The 19,865-nt window shown below is 42.4% G+C and overlaps 1 protein-coding gene across 6 annotated transcripts in view; it reads left to right on the top strand.

Moving 5' to 3' along the window:
* Positions 1–19,865, top strand: part of rapgef1b (Rap guanine nucleotide exchange factor (GEF) 1b) — a 68,016-nt gene that overhangs the window by 13,377 nt on the left and 34,774 nt on the right. For all 6 annotated transcript variants that reach the window (XM_083793738.1, XM_083793736.1, XM_083793735.1 and 3 more), the window contains exons 2-4: positions 12,586–12,731; positions 14,273–14,451; positions 19,043–19,199. In XM_083793738.1, the coding sequence (XP_083649864.1) occupies positions 12,586–12,731; positions 14,273–14,451; positions 19,043–19,199 (482 nt within the window). The remainder of the gene's footprint in view (positions 1–12,585; positions 12,732–14,272; positions 14,452–19,042; positions 19,200–19,865) is intronic.

The following is a 19,865-nucleotide window of genomic DNA, read 5'->3' as shown; positions in this document are numbered from 1 at the left end:
TCTACGGTCCCCAGTGAGCTGTAAGAAAAGAACTAAGAAGTGCTCTAATTAACTAGTCCTATTAACCACACATGCCCACCACTACCAGCCATGCATTATATCCAACAACAGTGCTATTAGTGGACGAGGATAGAGGTTGAATATCCATAACATCCTAAAGGTCACACATATCCTGTAGCCTAGTTTATTTATTGTGACTGAATAAATACTGCACTGAAAGATTGTGACATTAATGATTTTAAGTGGCATCTGCCAAGTGAAATTAACTGACATTTAATGAGGCTGGAACAGTATATAAATATATCTCATATGGAATCATATCGAATCGATTGAGTGACTCCTGTATTGATATTTTGTCTCTTTAAGTGTGCATACAACACCTATATTTAAGGGCACTGCATTATGCGTGCGGATGCATACAACTCATGCTTACTTTTGTACGGTACTTTGGCTATAATAACAAGCTTATTATGATTTGTATAGCCTTACATTTAGCATTGTGATGCACTTTACGCATATGTGAGTGAAAAATGGAGACCACAAGGACCTTTTTGTTTTGGTGGTATGATATCCTTAAGTGTTAAAGTCCTCTGTATGCAAGATTTGTTCTCCGCATTTGACCCATCTCTTGGAGCAATGAGCCACAGCCATTTATTTGACTGTACTCTGTTGCTGTTAAAGTATTCATTCAAAACTCGCTGGTGTTTAAAGAAATATATATTGAGTGTTTTTAGTTTTTCCTTGTTATAGTACATTTGAACTGGGAGCATACTGGAGGAAATGGTTTATCAGATCCATAACAGATTAGTGGACTAGCTCTAGTTAACATTAATGATGAGCTAGTCTTTTATTTCTGCCTTTTCCATATAGATCAGCTGTAAGCCCAGGAGAACAGCCAGTTGAATATGCAGTATTGGCTATATAGGACATGCAGGGCTTTAGTTTGTCGCACTAAGCTATTCCCTTTGATGATATTGTCTGTGTGTGCGTGTGTGTAAATCAGTGTGCAGTCTGTGCACGTCTGAAAGAGATGTAATGGTATATAGTGAGTGTGCATGTGTTACACTTATTCTAATTTCCTATGCTATTCAAAAATGGCCAATCTACAGCACAAAGCTCACAAACAACAATGTTGCGATGCTTTGTGAGCATTGTAGATCTTCTATTTTCAAAAGGATTTGTAAAACTTTGAGAAATTCCTTTGGTATTGTAAGTATATTTTGATGGCAATACCTTTGCACTCAAGTAAAATGTTGACTACAGGCAGTTTCTTTTATATAGTGGTACTGCTAGTTTAGCTTACAGAAATTAGAGTACTTTGTCCACCATTACCCCACAGTCTAGCACCACTCACTCACACAACCAGTACAGTTGGAGAACACTCCCTTTGACACATAAGGGCTTACAGAAATAAAGAGCCTGACCAAAGCCATATTTTTGGGTCCGATCCCGATCTTAGACCACCGATTACCGTTGTTTTGACCCAGAGTATAAAAAAGATAAAGAATATATATATCATTTTGAAACATACATCTTATAAGCAAATCGCTGAATGAAAATAAACACAAATCACTTTTTGATATTTATTTTAATATTTATATAAACTTCCAATAAATGAAAATATTTTTTTTGATACAATTAACACGCAAATTATAAAATAAACACACAAAGCAACGCAAAAAGTGACATATATCAGCCAAACCGAGACATACAGTATATCGGTCAGGCTGTAGAAGAAATTAATTAATAAGATGGATAGCGGGCATGAATTGTATATATTTTTGAACACAGACCTAATGACCCCCAGGACCCACCTTGTTTAACAAAACCACCAAGTCACTGGCCTACATACAACCACAAGGGTTAGAAAGAGGACGCGCCACAGGGTTATTATTAACTCTTAAAAATGGGGGAATCCCACATGCACAATGGAGCGAGAGCTGCAATGGTGGAGGTTAAAGCAGACGAGACAGCACTACTGTCTGCATGTAGCCTTTTGGTGCATTTGAATGGATGGGATGAAAAACATTTTCAAATGGCAAGTAGTTGGTCTTTAATTATGATTCATCATCGTTATCGCTAGCATTTTGGATGCTAAAATGTTAATACCGGCAGGTATTGCAATCTAACCGATGTCATGCAGTTAAATTCCTGGTTAGCTAGACATCTGGCATCCGGAATGCAGACGGTGTTATTGAGCTATTGGTGTATTTTTTATAAGGTAAAACGTAGCTCTTCGACTAGTTTGATAAATACATTCTTTAGGAGTTGTGGCTGCATGTTTTCACACACGCACGCACGTGACGCACGCGTGCACGCACGCTTGCCTCTAAAGACGTTGCAACTGTGGTCCTACAGTGGTTGTTCTAGATCTGCTAGTGTTTAGTGTTATGGATCTGCCTGTATCCTCTGGCCATGCTCTATTAGCCATGGTTGACCAGGCCTTCTATTCCCATACAAGCCAACATGCAGCATGATTCCCATCACCTCATTGATGTATAGTCTACTCTTAAACCATTCTGACCTGAGATCAGATTCATACGAGGTTTCCACCGGACACACACTGGGTCTGATTGACCCATTCTGACCTGAGATCAGATTCTAAAAAATGTCAGTCGCTCTTCGATTTTTCAAAAAATAGCAGACCTACAAGCTCGTATCGCGCCACTCGGTGGCGCGATATGAGCTTGTAGATCTGCTATTTTTCAATAGATAAAGCATAACATGATGCCAACACCAAAATGGGTGCCCGGCAAGAATGGGTTAAAGGGCCACTTCACCCCTTTTGCAACCAGATCTTATTTTAATGATGTTTGGGAGACAAGAAACACGTTACTGGGGTTTGTATGTGGGCCATATGTGTTTTTAGGTATTTCAAAGTGTCTGTGATGTCAGAGTCGCTGGTCCCACTGCTGGATTACTACAATGACCATAATGCTTTGCTGCACTCTTGTGGAGGCCTGGAGGGGGTGGAGGGGGGGGGGGGGGGGCTCTCTTAATGAGACAACATGTAGTCCAGGAAGGAAGTGAGACCAGTATCTGTGTGTCAACATCGTCTTATCAACATGGTTTAAAAGCTTTTCTGTACAGTGTACACATTAATTACATACAGTATACCCCACTTGAATTAAACACAGATATACCAAAACATATAATATACTAATAAAGTTACAGTTACATGTACTGTATGCTACGTCTTGGGTAAGTGACCTAACTGGCTATACTAACATGAAGTAAGGCCTTTCAGACATACTGTAGTGTACACCCTGCACACCGTCACCAGTCTGAGTGATAACCTTCTACCATGTCCAGCTGATGGATGCATCTCTTCACAAGGTCGTTTGACTGCCTTGTGCTCCATCAACACATCTGTATGTCTTAAAACTGCATACTGGGACAGCACAGCAGGAAAACTGGAAGTCGACCACGGACGCTACTACTACCTCCTCCATTACTCTTCAATTCAGTCATTAACCAGGGAGTCAGGGACACGTTCCATTCCGATGGTTGTTCCCTTCATCCTTGTGGACCAGTTTGAGCTGTGGGACGGATAACACTTTAATTTGGCCTGTCATCTGACTCAATAAACCGCTTAATAGTTAGTCATATGACAAATGGCAAAACTAGGCGATCTACTACAACCTCACAGCGGGTCGCGTTGGATCGTGCTGTGAGCCTGTGTGGATCGCCTGTCGTCGCAGTTTTCGAGGGATGCCGGGTTGAAAGTGGTTAATAATAACCAAGGAGCTAATGAGGGTTGTACTAAACGGACTACAACGCGGCCAAGGAAAGACCCCACTACAATGGGAGTGTATAAATAATTCACTAAAGCACTTAACTATTTCCTGTTGCGTTTTTCAATCTTTCCTCTCCCATTTTGTCCCCCGCTGCTCGTGTCTCACGTGCCTGAGGCTTGCATTCCATTCTCTTGCACCACAGCAGGTCCTGCCTGCGGAGATATGATACTTGGCACTTGCTGCTCTGTGGTTTTTGTTTTACAGTGCAGCAGACACTGTGTCGCTCACTGTGTTCTCATTTTTATAGACAGATGTGTGCGCTGTACAGGCAAGGTCACTTATAAACAATGCTCTCTGTGTGTGTGTGTGTGTGTGTGTGTGTGTGTGTGTGTGTGTGTGTGTGTGTGTGTGTGTGTGTGTGTGTGTGTGTGTGTGTGTGTGTGTGTGTGTGTGTGTGTGTGTGTGTGTGTGTGTGTGTGTGTGTGTGTGTGTGTTAAAAATAAAATGAGGATAAATCACGTTAAATCAATTTAAAAGAGCATATCAGAGGGCCAGGGGGGTAACAGATAATGAGAGCTAAAGCAAATTATAACAAGTGTGTAAAGCAAGAGCAATTCAAAGAGATAATGCAGCATAGATAAGGTGATTTATGGAACGGCTTTTCTGAACAGGTGTGTTTATAAAAGTGATTTAAAGACAATACAGAATCGCTGTATTGGATAGCCTCAGGCAGGGCATTCCGGGGGCTTGGAGCGTGAACGGCGAAAGCCTGATCACCCGTGGTTGTTTGTAGCATATTTGTAGCTTTGTATCTGAAGTTGAAACAACTTATTTGCTTATCAAGCTTTTGTAGCAGCTCTAAAGGTCCCATGTATCTTTGCATCTTTGTGTCACTTGCATCCATTGTAGTCAAGAAGAATAGTAGCCGGTATCTTTGTATTCTGCCAGTGTGAATGAAGCATTATTGCAAAGATGATCTTGCAAAGATGCTTCTTTCCAAGAATAGAACGTAACCATTTCCTGTATAGAAACGCCACATTAACCCTACACATCACTCTTGGGCTATTTTCACGTTAGTTTGTAAATATGAGTCAGACAGATTCACACCGGATGAGACCATTCGGTAGTCTATCTCACTAACTCTTAATACTTTGAGTGGTAGCTTTTGTGTGTGCCACTAGAGAAGGCACAACTCTTTGGGGACACCAGTGGCTATTTTAAGCTCTTGTAAATTGATATCGTTTTAGCTGGGTGGTTTTAATTAATGGATTTAAAATGATTTGCTATTCCATGAAGTGTGCTGTAGCGCTTGTTGGGTCATTTGGTTAGTGTGTCCGCTATAGTTAGCGTGCTGAAAGAAATGCATAAGCTTTGGACATGGCTCTGTGGGACGCCTGGCCAGCTATAGCCATCTGTGTGCCTGTCTGTGCATGTGTCTGATTCCTTGGGCACGCTGCCAGTAAGATAACGTACTGTAGTACCTCCAACTAATTCCCATACATCATTTATGTTCAACTAATGTGGTCTTTGAAGACATCGGGTCCTCTTTTTATCGAGCAGAGACATTCAGCTTAACTTAATTAGCCCATTATACCCACTTTGGAATGACTTTGTCCGCTGCAATTTATTCACACTCTCTTTCTCGCCATTTTTCAGTCTCCCTGTTTTCTTTCATCTGTCCTCCTCCCTACTTAACAGCTGGCATTGTGTGACCTCTTTGTCTCCTGCTGTCATTTTTTTGAAGTCACGAATATGCACACACACACACACACACACACACACACACACACACACACACACACACACACACACATGCACACACACCAGGTTTACCCATTACTTAAGGAGTTGAGTTGAACGTGACAGCTGTGAGGGTGACCCCAAGCATAGCGTCTCCTGCGTCCTGTGCTAGGCAGCTCCTCATTATCTGTCACCCCCCATCTCGACCCTGTGTACGTACGGGTGTAGTGAAGGGGGCCGGCCAGCTGTCCTGTAGAGATCACACACCTGTACTGAACAAGAGGCTGGTCAATCTGTCAAACCTGTCAGTCCCCTCAACAGGTTTGGACAAGCTCTTATGAGCAGCCGCACATTGGGTGTTGTACTTGTGTGTGTGTGTGTGTGTGTGTGTGTGTGTGTGTGTGTGTGTGTGTGTGTGTGTGTGTGTGTGTGTGTGTGTGTGTGTGTGTGTGTGTGTGTGTGTGTGTGTGTGAGAGATATAAAAAGGGAGGTCGGAGTCCTTATTTGTCCCATCGCATACTGATTTTAAATAAAGACGGACGCTCGGGTCGCGCAGGGGTAAAGTACCTCTCAACACAACATGGGCGTTCTTTGATGAGGGGTGTGAAAGCAGTCAGTGAGAGTTGTTGTTGAAAGCAGTGTTGATTTTCCTCTACTAATATGACGAAAACTGTTCGTCGACTACTGATAAACTAAATGGAAACTAAATGAAAACTAAGCTAGGATGACTAAGTAAAACTACGACTAAATATACTGACAATTTAGTCAACAAATTAAAACTAGACTAAAATGTTAGGGAGGGACGAGTGGAGAAGAGATAGTTTATGTTAGTTATTTTAGTTTAGTTTAGTTTGGTTACATGGTGAAAATAGCTGATCTACAAGTATTCTGAGGCACCCCTGGGACTTGCGTCACGGCACACTAGGGTGCCAGGGGAAACCCTGGTCTTTTAAAAAAAGATAATGTAAAAGGCACTGTAGGCCTTTAACCAACTGCATGGCTTCTGTACTCTGTCACTCACTCCATTACAAGCCACATTTAGTCACAATGCCTCACAGGCCTCACAGCTAATGACATCACTTGTCTTGTTAAATGGGTAGAAGAAGCAGGGAAGAATGGTTGGCCCCACATCTTTGCTGGTGGAGCGAATGGTGGTCATTAAAGATCCGCCATTATGACAGAACGCTTTACGATACATCTTATTTTCTTCTCTCTCTCTTTCTCTCTCTCTCTCTCTCTCTGAGAGATGACGTGATTTCCAGGCTTAGCCAGACTCCCATTGAACTCTATCTAGTATAAGAGGGACTTTTCCTACCCTCAAAACAGATGAGCGTGTGCATGCTGTAAAGTTTAGAGAGTATAGAGAATTGATTGGTGTATAAAACCAGACAGAACATTTTGATTTTAGTTTTAGTCATAGTCTCTTGAATAGTTTTCATGAAGTTTTAGTCAGATTTGAGACATTGAGGAATGTTTTAGTGTTAGTCTAGTTTTAGTCGACTAAATATCATAACATTTTAGTCGACTAAATCTACAGTTGTTTTAGTTGACTAAAATATATTTTGGCGGGCCTTGATGCCATCGCAATGACTGATTTTACTGTTGCAGACTATAGCTGATCTACAAGATCACAACGTGTCGCGCTGCGACGCGTTGTGAGCTTGTAGATCTGCTATTTTCAGCATGCAACCAAGTGTAAAATGACTTATACTGGATCTCTCGTCCACTAGTCCCTTCCTAACATTTTATAGTCTAGTTTTTATTTGTTGACGAAATTCAGTTCATTTAGTTTCCGTTTCTCAGTGAAATAAGGTAGTCGACAAACATATTTTGTCATAGGTATTAGTCGACGAAATCAGAGAGAGAGAGCAGAAGACACAATCCTGACTCCTCCATAGTGTGCCTGATGTACACTGTGTACACTGTACACTGTACAGTATAGCTGTGGGTGTAATGATGATCCTATGAGGGCCGTATGTAATGTATTGATCATGGAGGTGACTCACTCACTGCTGATGTCACTGCATTCTAACCGGGCAGGGGAAGTGGAGCATGTAACCTCAACGTCCTCCTCGGCTGATTGAGTGATAGATATTAGACAGTATACTAGACGATGTTTTATAATATCAAATTCAGAATACATCCAAAGGCAGTCGTAGCGTTACAAGCTATATGGTGGCTAGGACTTTACATACACAGTGTTTGTTTACACTGACAAAGCCATCTCTTTTTAGAATTACCCACATAAATCCTCCTCTTTTCAGTGATCCACTTTCAAATCTCTTTTGCCCTCTCTGTTTAACGCTTTTTAAAATAATATATTTTATTGACAGAAGATAAATATCAATGTACATGGTATGCTCTACAGCGAGGTGTCTTTCTTTTCCCCCACAAGATGTAAGATCAATAAATACACATAGGTTACACTCATACACATATTACAAATAACAGGTATACAAGACAGGAAAAACGGAAAACCACAAATACAGAGGTGAGAAAGCAACAACAACCTAATATCGTACATTAATTAAGAAAACAGACAAAAAAAGAAAAGAAAAGAGAAATCTAAGCAAATGCCATGTGGCTACAAACCAAAAGATATAGAGAGCGCCCCGAGCTTGCTGGACAATTATCCCCAATGTTTGAGGAGGATAAGAGGGAATTTATACCTGAGGTGAGTTTTTCTATGCCATGCAATGTCAGATTGAGTCTAATTTGTTAAAGTGAGTGAGTGGTTGCCAGTACAGAAAAAAGGGTGTTTGTTTCACTCTCTTTCTACAACTCGGTGAGACACCTGGTCTAGTGTGTGAATGATTGTGTCAGAGACAGAGTACCGGTATTGATGTCCTGTCCTGTACCGCACCATGCAGAGTAGACCTGAGTGAGATGGGGAAGCAAGTTAACCCATTTAGGACTGAAGCCGATTAAAAAAAAAAAAAAAACCTATGTTTCTATGTCGGTGGTGCTCAACCTTTTTCATGTCAAGGACCCCCAGAATTATCTGTATTTTCCGTGGACCCCCATCTGAAAATATGCTGTTCCAGGGACCCCCAGAAGCAAAGATTTGAGTTAAAAACATCCGCTCTGAAAGAATATATATTCAAAGATTTGCGCCACATTTTCACGATTTAAAAACTCAGTGCCGCGCTATGAGCTTGTACATCTGCTATTTTTCAATAGCTAAAGTAAACACCAAAAGGGGTTCCCGTCCTGAATGGGTCAACGTAAGACAGAAAGTCAGTGGAAAAGAGTGGCGCTGAAGTTGGAAACAGCAGGGTGAATTCTGAACGCTGCCTATTAGAAGAAATATCTGTGCAAAGTGCAAAGTTGACATTTTGCCTTGAGGCTGGTGCTAGAGGAAAGGTCATGGCGTCACTGAAATGGTTAGGATTCATCCTCCAGAAGGTACTCGGCAGGCTTCATGGCAATCTGCCCATTAGATTTTTGAGATATTTCGGATGCACTGCGAAAACGTTGTAGATCTGCTATTCTTTCAGCATGCAACCAAGGAAATCAGGCACTAGACAGCAGGGCTTTAGTGGGGCTAAAAAAACATCAATGTACAGCAGAAACCATATAGAATCGATCACATGTATAGCCATGAAGTGAAACCATATCCATACATGCATAGCCTACAGGTGTTTGTACCGCAGTGCTGATACTGAAGGCATGCATACCCTCAGGGCAGTCATAAAAGGCCTAGCTAGACTAGGGAAGGTATTCAAATGCCGGTCACACTATTAGTGACACGCCGTCGACAGCAGTCTGTCACTATGGATTGTTGAGTTGAATAGGAACAAGAACAACTCAAGTCCCAGACTCTATTGATTCAGATCTGAGCATGCTGTCCCCTTCCCCTGGGTCTTTACTCTGTCTAGTCACCAGAATGACTTTTATTCTCTAGCGCTTTAGAGCTCCAGCTCTCTCTTTCTTATGCCCGTGTGTTCTCTGCCAGTCCCTCCTGGCTGTCTAGGGATTCTGTCTGTCTCTATATGCATGGATGGTGTGACTAACGGAGGTGTAGAACACCCGACTATTTATATCCACCCTGAAGAGAAATCTCTTCATCCGATGCTTCACGATCAAAAGAGTGAATTATTTTCTGCTTTTCTAATTTTCTTTTTGAAGTGACATAACTATCTAGGCTAATACAGTACATGCACACATTCCCAGATATGTTACCCTGTGTACATATCGTGACGGTAGTTGCATAAATAAATAATTAAATGACGTGTTTGTGCGATTAGAGATCAGATGAGACCTTTCATTGTCTGTAATTTGCTGGTTTGTTGAATCGGCTGTACTAGGCTATTTTTCATGGACCCCGTCCCGAACCTGTACGGATGTACTGTCGGGTACTTTCGGTTCGTGTAGATCTGTGAAGACCCCTGTTTAGTGGAGGTTCATTCAGTCATTTCTTTGTAATGTCGTGCCTCATCTCAGTCACATTTTTGAGTGGTGCTAGCTACTCCTATAGACAGCAATGTGTGTCCCTGGCTGGGTCTGTGTCTGTCTGACTGTCCGTCCGTCCGAGTACGGAAATCGCGTTTGTGACCACCAAGGGCGCGTTCAGAAATACAGCACCGGAGCGCACTCGCCTATTAGCATTGCAGTGTGCTCCAGTGCACTGCAATGATTTATGAACGCGCCCAATGTGTCACTGTTGCACAGCCTCACTCACACGCACACACACACACACACACACACACACACACACACACACACACACACACACACACACACACACACACACACAGGCCCGGGAGGAGGGCTTGTACAGTACAGTACAGTACAGTACAGTACAGTACTACAGCACGAGTACACAGTACAGCACCACCCGGTTCAGATGGGTCTGATTTTCTAGAACAAACCACTAGATTACAAAAAACGACGAGGCTTTGGTTTTCATAGAGAATAAAGAATAATGATGATGGATATGGAGAAAAGGGAGAATACGGATTGATGAATGACGCGTCGATCAAAGGCGCAGACGAAAGCGCAAAACGGGGAGAAGGCCAGTATGTGTGTGGTGGTGGTGCTGTTGTTGACGGTGATGATGTTGCTGATTGCTATTCAGCGCTCTGTGTTTTGTGCTGATGGCAGTGGAATGCCAAATCCTACTGCCACACCAGACTGTGGGGGAGATTACACAGATAGAGTTTAGTTTTGTCACTGATAAAAACCCTCTTTTCCTGCTGGCTGCTGGCTTTATCTCTCTGATTCTGATGAGCCCTGTTTGAAGAGTGTGGAAGGCTTCTATCCCCCTGTACACATCCAACATGCTGCTGACAGCAGACTGTTGAATGACTCTTATTATGAAGCATCTCACTATTATGTAAAGGCAAGGCAATTATCATTAATTTAACATTAAGACGGGGCATTGAGACACACATTACAAAAACATTTGAATGCAATTATCAAACACAAGAAGTTAAAATAAAACGTTGCACACGGAATTGAGAAAAGCACAAAGTAACCTAATCCTTCCACCGGGCTGTAAACTGCACACGTTTCTGAGTGATGATCAGCCTCCTCAATTGAATGGGTCATCATGTCAAAGTCAATGTGAATTGAATGGGTATTGGACTAACAAATAAGGACTAACAAAGATTCAATAAAACGTATTTTGGCTTCCGTCTCATAATATTAGGAGTCTGGACAAAACTGTGCCATTTATAAAATGAGTGAAGGCTGGGAGGTATAAAGGGGTTTTATTTGTCACTCACTCACTGCTACAGCTACAGCATGTGGCAGTGAAATGTTGCTGTTACATGCTATGCAGACTGTGCTAACGCATAACAAACAAGATATAATGACAGGGTATAGACAAAGTCAGAATGCCAACAAACGAATAGGGGGTATTTCCGGGTGTATATGGCGCATCCGCCCAGCTTTCTGCAGGCCTACAACTTGAACAAAACACGGACAATTATACCGAAATCCTGTTGCGTTTGGGGTTTAAAACTAAATGCTTTCTACGTAATGAACCAAGACTACACTTCGCGCTTTGAACACGCACAGTCGCACACACGCACACACGCACGCACACACACACACACACACACGCACACACGCACACACACACACACACACACACACACACACACACACACACACACACACACACACACACACACACACACACACACACACACAATTCCATCCCACATGCACAGAACGGAATGTTGCTCTGCGTGTGCTTTCATTTAGTCACTGTGTGACAAAGCGTGTCATATCATGTACTGTATACTGTAGGTTATTAAATGTGCCCAAGCTCCCATCAAATCTAAACTTCATACCAGGAATCGAAATGAGATGCCTGTATGCACCCAGAGGTGGTGGTTTTCTTGATATAATAAAAGATATTATTAAATGACACAAGTATAGCATGGATACTGCCCCCTTGCGGAACTGCTTACTAATATTGTGGTGGCATCATGATAATTCTGTACTGTATATAATATAATACAAGTTATATATACCACTTAAAAACCCTACACTTCACTGAGAGTCCCACCTGTCTATTAGGCCCAGCTAATTCTATCCTCGCCGAAAATATAACTTTTTGTGAGCTTGTACAATGTACAATACATCTGCTGTGTTTGCAAAATGTTCGCCCCAGAACACAGGTGCCAAGGTTATGCCATGTGGTTAAAAACAAAAGAAGAAACTTTTAACCGTTCTAAATATATAATGTTTATACTTTTAGTTTCTAAATCCATAGACTCTTGTCTCTCCTGTTTGACTGACCACTCCTCTGTGCTCTCCATAGACTCTTGTCTCTCCTGTTTGACTGACCACTCCTCTGTGCTCCCCATAGACTCTTGCCTCTCCTGTTTGACTGACCACTCCTCTGTTCTCCCCATAGACTCTTGCCTCTCCTGTTTGACTGACCACTCCTCTGTGCTCTCCATAGACTCTTGTCTCTCCTGTTTGACTGACCACTCCTCTGTGCTCTCCATAGACTCTTGTCTCTCCTGTTTGACTGACCACTCCTCTGTGCTCTCCATAGACTCTTGTCTCTCCTGTTTGATTGACCACTCCTCTGTGCTCTCCATAGACTCTTGTCTCTCCTGTTTGACTGACCACTCCTCTGTTCTCCCCATAGACTCGCAGCGGTCACACCTCTCATCCTTCACCATGAAGCTGATGGACAAGTTCCACTCTCCCAAGATCAAGAGGACGCCCTCGAAGAAGGGCAAGCAGCTGCAGCCTGAGCCGGCAGTTAAGAGTGCTGAGAAACCTGTCAATAAGGTTTGTGTTTGTGTGCGCTCGTGTGTGTGGTGTGCGTGTGTGGTGTGCGTGTGTGCGTGCGTGCATGCGTGCTTGCGTGCGTGCACATGTGGACCCATAACCATAATAGAGCTTGTAGATCGGCTATTTTCGATGTGTGATCCCCACGCTTAAGAAGTAAGGCTGTGTTCAGACTGGCAGCCCAGATTTTGGGGTAATTAGAGATTTCTAGTAAGTCTACATCATTTTTTCTAACCAGATTTCCAGGTGAAAATGTGATGTCTCAGTCTGTCTGGTCACTGGAGCCTGATTTATACTTGGATCATGGATCTTGGTATTTTTGGTGTGCGACACCAGTGGCACACAACGCAGTAGAAGTTAACCCATTCTGACCTGAGATCAGATTCTAAAAATGTCTTCTACATCCTGACAGTTTTCTGAAAAAGCTATGTTTCTATGTCAGTGGTTCTTCGATTTTTCAAAGATAGCAGACCTACAAGCTCGAGCTTGTAGATCATTCAATCGATGCAGATAGGTTGACGATCAGATCATAAAATCTGATTTGACTGCATGCTATACTCAGGCTTAAGTGTGTATTGTGTGACATCCGTCTGTCTAGTGCCTGTTATACATTGCAGCTCATTTGTGTGTGTGTGTGTTTGTAAGACAGCTGATCTCCTGTGTATTATTCTTTCTTCTGCTTTGTGTCGGTGTGTGTGCGGCGAGCTCCTCTGTGGGTTCCCAGCACAGCCTCCCCCCGGCCAGTGTGGAGTATAGAGGCTGTCTGGATCCTTCAGTGGCAGCAGGTGTCTGCAGTGCACCCAGAGAACGCACATGAATGGGTGTTTCCTGAATGGACTCCTCCACTAGTCTCGTTCTCAGGGCTTTTTGTATTAATGAGTTTTATTTCCCAACAGCCCTGTAACACCGGAGGAGCCGATACAGTCGCTGATAGAGCACGTTGGTACAAAGATGGCTTCATGCCACCTAGCCTGATGGATCGTGCTTTGACCTACATTTCTGTTGAAGAGCAAATAGGAACAAATTTGAGCAATTTATTTATTTATATTTTGAAGATTTGCCACACATAGGGATTGTGGTTTGTGGCCAGGGTTAATGTGGTTAAATGGAACGATGGTCAGCAATGAGCATACATACATACTTTATTCCGGTGTTGATTTTGACATAAAATTTAGATTTTAGTTTAGTCATAGTCTTTGGAACAAACCTTCATTTAGTTTTTGTCACATTTTAGTCATCTGAAATGTTTCAGTGTTAGTCTAGTTTTAGTCAACTAAATATCACACGATTTTAGTCGACTAAATCTACAGTTGTTATTTTGTCGACCAAAATTGCATTTTTGCGGGCCTCGATGGCGTTCTAATGGCAGGTTTTGCACTTGGCTGCATGCTGAAAATAGCCGTTCTACAAAAACAACGTGCCACGCTGTGATGTGTTTCTGATGTGCTTCTGCTATTTTCAGAGTGGTCGACGGAACTTCTTTCGCCACAGTCTTAAGTCGATCCAAATCAACAGCGCTTTGTTTCCTTTTGTTCTTCCAGAAGGTGAGTCGACTGGAGGAGCAGGAGAAGGAGGTGGTCAGCGCCCTGCGCTACTTCAAGACCATCGTTGACAAGATGGTGGTGGAGAAGAAGGTGCTGGAGATGCTGCCAGGCTCGGCCAGCAAGGTCCTGGAGGCCATCTTGCCTTTAGTACAGCTGGAGGCCCGCATTCAGCATAGGTGAGCCCCATCTGTAGCTAGTGCTGTTTCTGACAGCACATTTTGATTTTAGTTAGTTTAGTTCTTTTGAATAGTTTTTTTTCTCCGATCGATCTACAAGCTCACAACGCGTCGCACTGCGACACGTTGTGACCTTGTAAATCGGCTATTTTCATCATGCAACCAAGTGTAGTTCCAAACTGGATCTCTTGTCCACTTGTCGTTAATGTTTTAGTCTAGTTTTATATATTTAGTCTTAGTTTTAGTCATCATGGCTTCGTTTTTGGCTTCGAACAAATCAACACTAATCTTTACGCTGAGGCTCTGCATGAGTGTGTGTGTGTGTGTGTGTGTGTGTGTGTGTGTGTGTGTGTGTGTGTGTGTGTGTGTGTGTGTGTGTGTGTGTGTGCGCGTGTGTGTGCGCGCAATATCGCAAAACCGCCGGACCTATCAATGTCAAATGTCTTGTGGGCCATAGAAGTACCTCCTCTAATTTCTTTTCGCACACGTTTAAAAAATATCCTTCTATAACTTACGTGAATCTCATGGCATCTTTTTTCCACCCATTACATTTTTTGATAGCTTATGTGTAAGTGGAATGGATATTTTTGTCCTATGTTTGATCCTCATGTCTTCCCCCCCAAAAAAGGGGATTTATAGTATTTTGCGGTAGCTGTAAAGTTTCCTCTTCAAAGCTATATGAGGCAGTAATTATTTTTCATTCCCTCAATGTTTTTAAATTAGGGATTTAATGTGTATCAAGATTGCTCTTATTTCTCTTCTTCTTCTCATGACCGCTTCTTGATTCCTTTCATGTATTAACTGTACAGCACGGAGAACTAGAATGTTATGCTAGCCTATAATACAGTGGTTTTCAACCCTTTACATGTCAAGGTTTATTCAGTATTTGAGCCACGGACCACCATTTGATGACGTTTAGCCTCTCGGACCCAAAACGTAGAATATTTTGTTGTTGGATAAGACTTTCTCCACAATTCCATGCTGTATTCAGTTGGTACCATTAGGAGAGATAACAGGCAAACGTTGAATTGTGTAGACGTCAAATGGACCCGGGAGAGTTCATTTGCTTTCATTTTACGCTCTCAGGGGTCCATTTGGTTACCAACTCTACATCATTTAGCTGGGGACCACCTGGAACCCCCTCAAGGCCCACTCACCACTGCTGGTCCCCGGACCATTGGTTGAAAACCACTGCTATTATAGTAAATCCAGTACCCACTCTGGAGGCGGAGGGGGGGAGGCCACCCCAGGACTCCCTCCAACCAAAGGCATCCTGGCATTATACAAACTGAATAGCTGAGGAATTACACATCACGTCCATTTGTCACTCTGTTGACATAGCACTGTATTAGCAGTGTAGCTTCTTGTAATCAGAAGGAATTTGACAGAATGCCCAGCATATATTTATAGTAAGTAATTGAATGGGTCCGTTTTCTTGGCTGCCACTTTGTGGTAAAGTTTAAGCTCTCTGTGGTGGGAGACTCTACTGGAGTGTCTCTGGTCTTGGAATGTCTGTCAGACACAGACGTGTTAAAACTTCTCTCTCTCTCCCTCTCTTTCTCTTTGTGTTTTTGCTCTGCTAGTCAATGCACTCGGAGGTCAGAGGTAAAAGGATTTGTCTGCCAGTTGGTCATTTTTGTATTTCTGGGCAGATGGATGGATGCTTTTCATAGGCATCAGCCCCACTAGATGGATGGATGCTACCCACTTTTCATAGGCATCAGCCCCACTAGTGGGGATTTGATCTCAGTCTCCCAGAGTCAAATGTTACCCTATCCATGTGTATATCGTTAGTTTTAATTGATTGACCTAGATCATTAGTTCGATGTAGTTTTAGCACCAGGACCCTGTGGAAATGTTTCCTATAGCCTGCCCTACATATATGTGTGTGTGTGTGTGTGTGTGTGTGTGTGTGTGTGTGTGTGTGTGATTTTTAAGAATATTATTTAGATAGCTTGTTTAGACAGATGCTAGGTTAGATTTTTACCTTGTATCCTAGTTTCTTTGAGGCACGACTACATTGTTCTCTTTTAGACTCTTATGTTGACACATAATGTGCATTAGTTAGAACCACCACTTACTAAACCCGTAGTGGTTACCAATCGTCACGCGACAAGATCTTAAGTCATAATTATTTAGCCTGAGTATTGTTTATTTCTTTCAGGGTTATTTTGAAACTAGCGCGGTGCCCGTTGGGCACTGACCTACTTAACAACGATGCAAGTTGGAAATGCATGCCCCACCCAGTTATTATGTATGTGTCCCTATTATGTCCATATATGGAGTTCTTTGTCAGGCATGCCCAAATATGGAGTATATGCAGATGAGATGTCAGAACGTCATTTGTGATGTCAGAACAGGCCAGCTCCATATGTGGAGACCTAGGGGTGATCAGGTGTGATCAATTGGCTAATTTGGGCCCTGTCCCGAGCCCGGGCAAAGGCTTTTCTGCTGGTTCCGGACAATCGGCGATCCGACGGCCTCGACGCCGTGCACTGCACCCCCTGTGTGGGGGTGCGTGGAACGTGTGCGTGTCGAATTCGAAGTCGGTGGGGGGCGAACGGTTCTCGGGTTACGTGCATTACAGACTACAGTCGACGTACACACGGAGACGTGGTGCATTTATAATAGGATGACGGTAGAGAGGCAGAAGAAACATGGAGCAGGAACGGGGGGGAAGCATGGAGCGGGTCTCCAGATGGAACTGAACCAGGGATGATGTGATTATGTGGTCGACACGCTATCCGCCGCGCTCCATTAAGAGACAGAGAATGTTTGTGTAATAGTTAAAGTCTTGAGCCTCTCCTACCTCAGCTCTTAGGACTGCTCGTTGACTTCCAGAGTCTGACTTGCTCCTGCAGGGCAGAAGGGCTCCCGATAATGACGGTGCAATCCCATAGCCCCCAGATTACATCTGCTTGCTTTTTATGTGCTTTCTAAATCAAATTGACTTGACTTGACATTCTAGGTCGGACAAACCTCTCCAGCTCCCACAATCTCTGCCTGTACCACAAACCGTGCCTCAGTTAGTCTAACCTCCGTAGCTACAGTGTTGTGTTTGGCAGCAAATTTAGACTTTAGTTTAGTCATAGTCTTTGTAATGAAACTTAAGTTAGTTTTAGTCATATTTTTGTCATCTGAAATGTTTTAGTGTTGAATATCATACGATATATCATATCATACGATCATATGACTAAATCTACAGTTGTTTTTTGTCGACGAGAATGCATTTTTGCGGGCCTTAATGGCGTTGTAATGGCAGATTTTACGCTTGGTTGCAGGCTGAAAATAGCAGATCTACAAGCTTGTGTGCTTGTTGTAGATCTTTCAGATTTTCAGAATGCAACAACCCGAGTGCAACCAAAGCAAATCTAGTCCCTCCCTAACAATTTAGTCTAGTTTTTATCTGTTGACAAAATGGTCAGTATATTTAATCATAGTTTTAGTCATCGTGGCTTGGTTTATGTTTTCTTCGTTTTAGCTTTCGTCAGTGAAAAAAGGTAGTCGGCAGACATTTTTCGTCATAGTTTTAGTTGACAAAATCAACAGTCCTTAGCTGCAGACGCTGGCAGGCCTGTGAATCACTGGCAGCGTGTTGGGACTGGCCTGGGCCACACCTTGTTGTTGGCTTTGAACACTCCATTCACTACAGCCAGCACCACACCTCCGTGTTCAGATACAAGTGTACAGTGAGCATGATCATAGGCGAGCTTTTTTACAACCCCCCTAGCTACCTAGTTCCTCAATTTAACCCTGGGGTTCCTACTTTGGGCATGTCGTTATAGGAAAGACAGCCTGGGACTGCCAGTATATGCTGTGACGTCACAGGCCGGTCTTGCGCACAATGTGCAGATCTCCAAGCTCACAACACATTGTTTAGCGATGTGTTGTAAGCTTGTAGATCGGCTATTTTTGTCATAATATGCTGGCGTCAGGCTTGAGCGATTAAACCCTGACTGCACTAATCATTGAGTTATATTCGGTAGATAATAGATATGCAGTACTATGGATTAATATGGTTTCATTCTCGTATGTTTTTGCTATTCTATTCTATTCTCAAAAGGTTTTTATTTATCCTTCTTGGCTTATACGTACCTTTCCAAAGGGGCATTTATTTTGCCTGGAAATAAAATCACCTGGAAAAATCTTTGATTTGGTTTGGTTGGTTGTGGCATGATTACATCCACAGATAATGTGAAGATGATGTTCCGATAATGATGTCCATTGCGAATGAAGGCATTACCTTGAATAAATTGAAAGTTAAAAAAAAAATGCATAATTTATTGCTCACGCCCCTTGATAAACTAAGATCTTAAATGTGTAGTTTTCATCTTTTGATCCAAACTTTGTTCCACTTAAAGGTAGTGTAAGTGATATTTTTGTTAAAAGGTTAAATCACTATATTCTGAAGGTAATCATTGCTAATTTCACCCTATCAGGAGAGAGTAGCTTATTTATTTCTTTGTGTCATCACTTACAATTCCACTTGTTTAATCTGTCTCTCTCTGGATAAATCTGGTATCCCAGTTTCAGTTTCTGAAAATGCATTTTCTGTTTAACCAAAGAAAATCACCTTTTTTAATGTTTTCAGTTCGGCGCTGTCTTCCTGCCACAACCGCGTGTACCAGAGTCTTGCCAACCTCATCCGCTGGTCCGACCAGGTGATGCTGGACGGTATCGACCTGGAGGACAAGGAGAACGCGGTGGCGGTCACTACTGTCATCAAAGCAGTGCTGGACGGGGTCAAGGTCAGTCTTGTTGCAATGTTTTGATTTTAGTTAGTCAGTCTTTTTTTTTAATTTTAGTTTCAGTCACATTTTAGTTGTGATGGCCGATCTTTACACTTTGGTTGCATGCTGAAAATAGCCGATCTGCAAGCTCACAACACAAACACGTTGCAGCGTGCAACGCGTTGTGAGCTTGTCGATCTGCTATTTTCAGAATGCAAACATAGCATAAAACTGGATCTCTTTTCCACTAGTCCCTCCATAACATTTTAGTCTCGATTTTATTTGTTGACGAAATTGTCAATATATTTAGTCATAGTTTTAGTCCTCATAGCTTAGGGTTTATTTAGTTTTCGTCAGTGAAAAAGGTTAGTACTGTAGTAGCAACTTGCTACTGCTGCATGCCACGTAGTAATGCACTAAATAGGACTACTCATGTTTAATTTACAGTTCAATACCAAGGTCCATTCCCTTGAAACAATCAGCCGTACAAAATGTATACATCTGGCCTCATTTTTTTTAAAGGACTTAAAAAGCATAATAATTACGCTTGCATTACCAACTTCAGCTCAATGACTCTTCCTTGTTTAGTTTACAATTTCTCATAATGACAAGGGGGAAGGGGAAGTCTTCACGTAATAAGCACATTTCAAATGTCCTGTTATACTGTGTACCTTTATCATTGTG

Source organism: Protomyctophum parallelum (assembly GCF_964188405.1).
Source record: "Protomyctophum parallelum genome assembly, chromosome: 21".
Classification (NCBI taxonomy): domain Eukaryota; kingdom Metazoa; phylum Chordata; class Actinopteri; order Myctophiformes; family Myctophidae; genus Protomyctophum; species Protomyctophum parallelum.
Note: the sequence above shows the minus strand (reverse complement) of the source record. Positions and strands in the feature narration are given on the sequence as shown.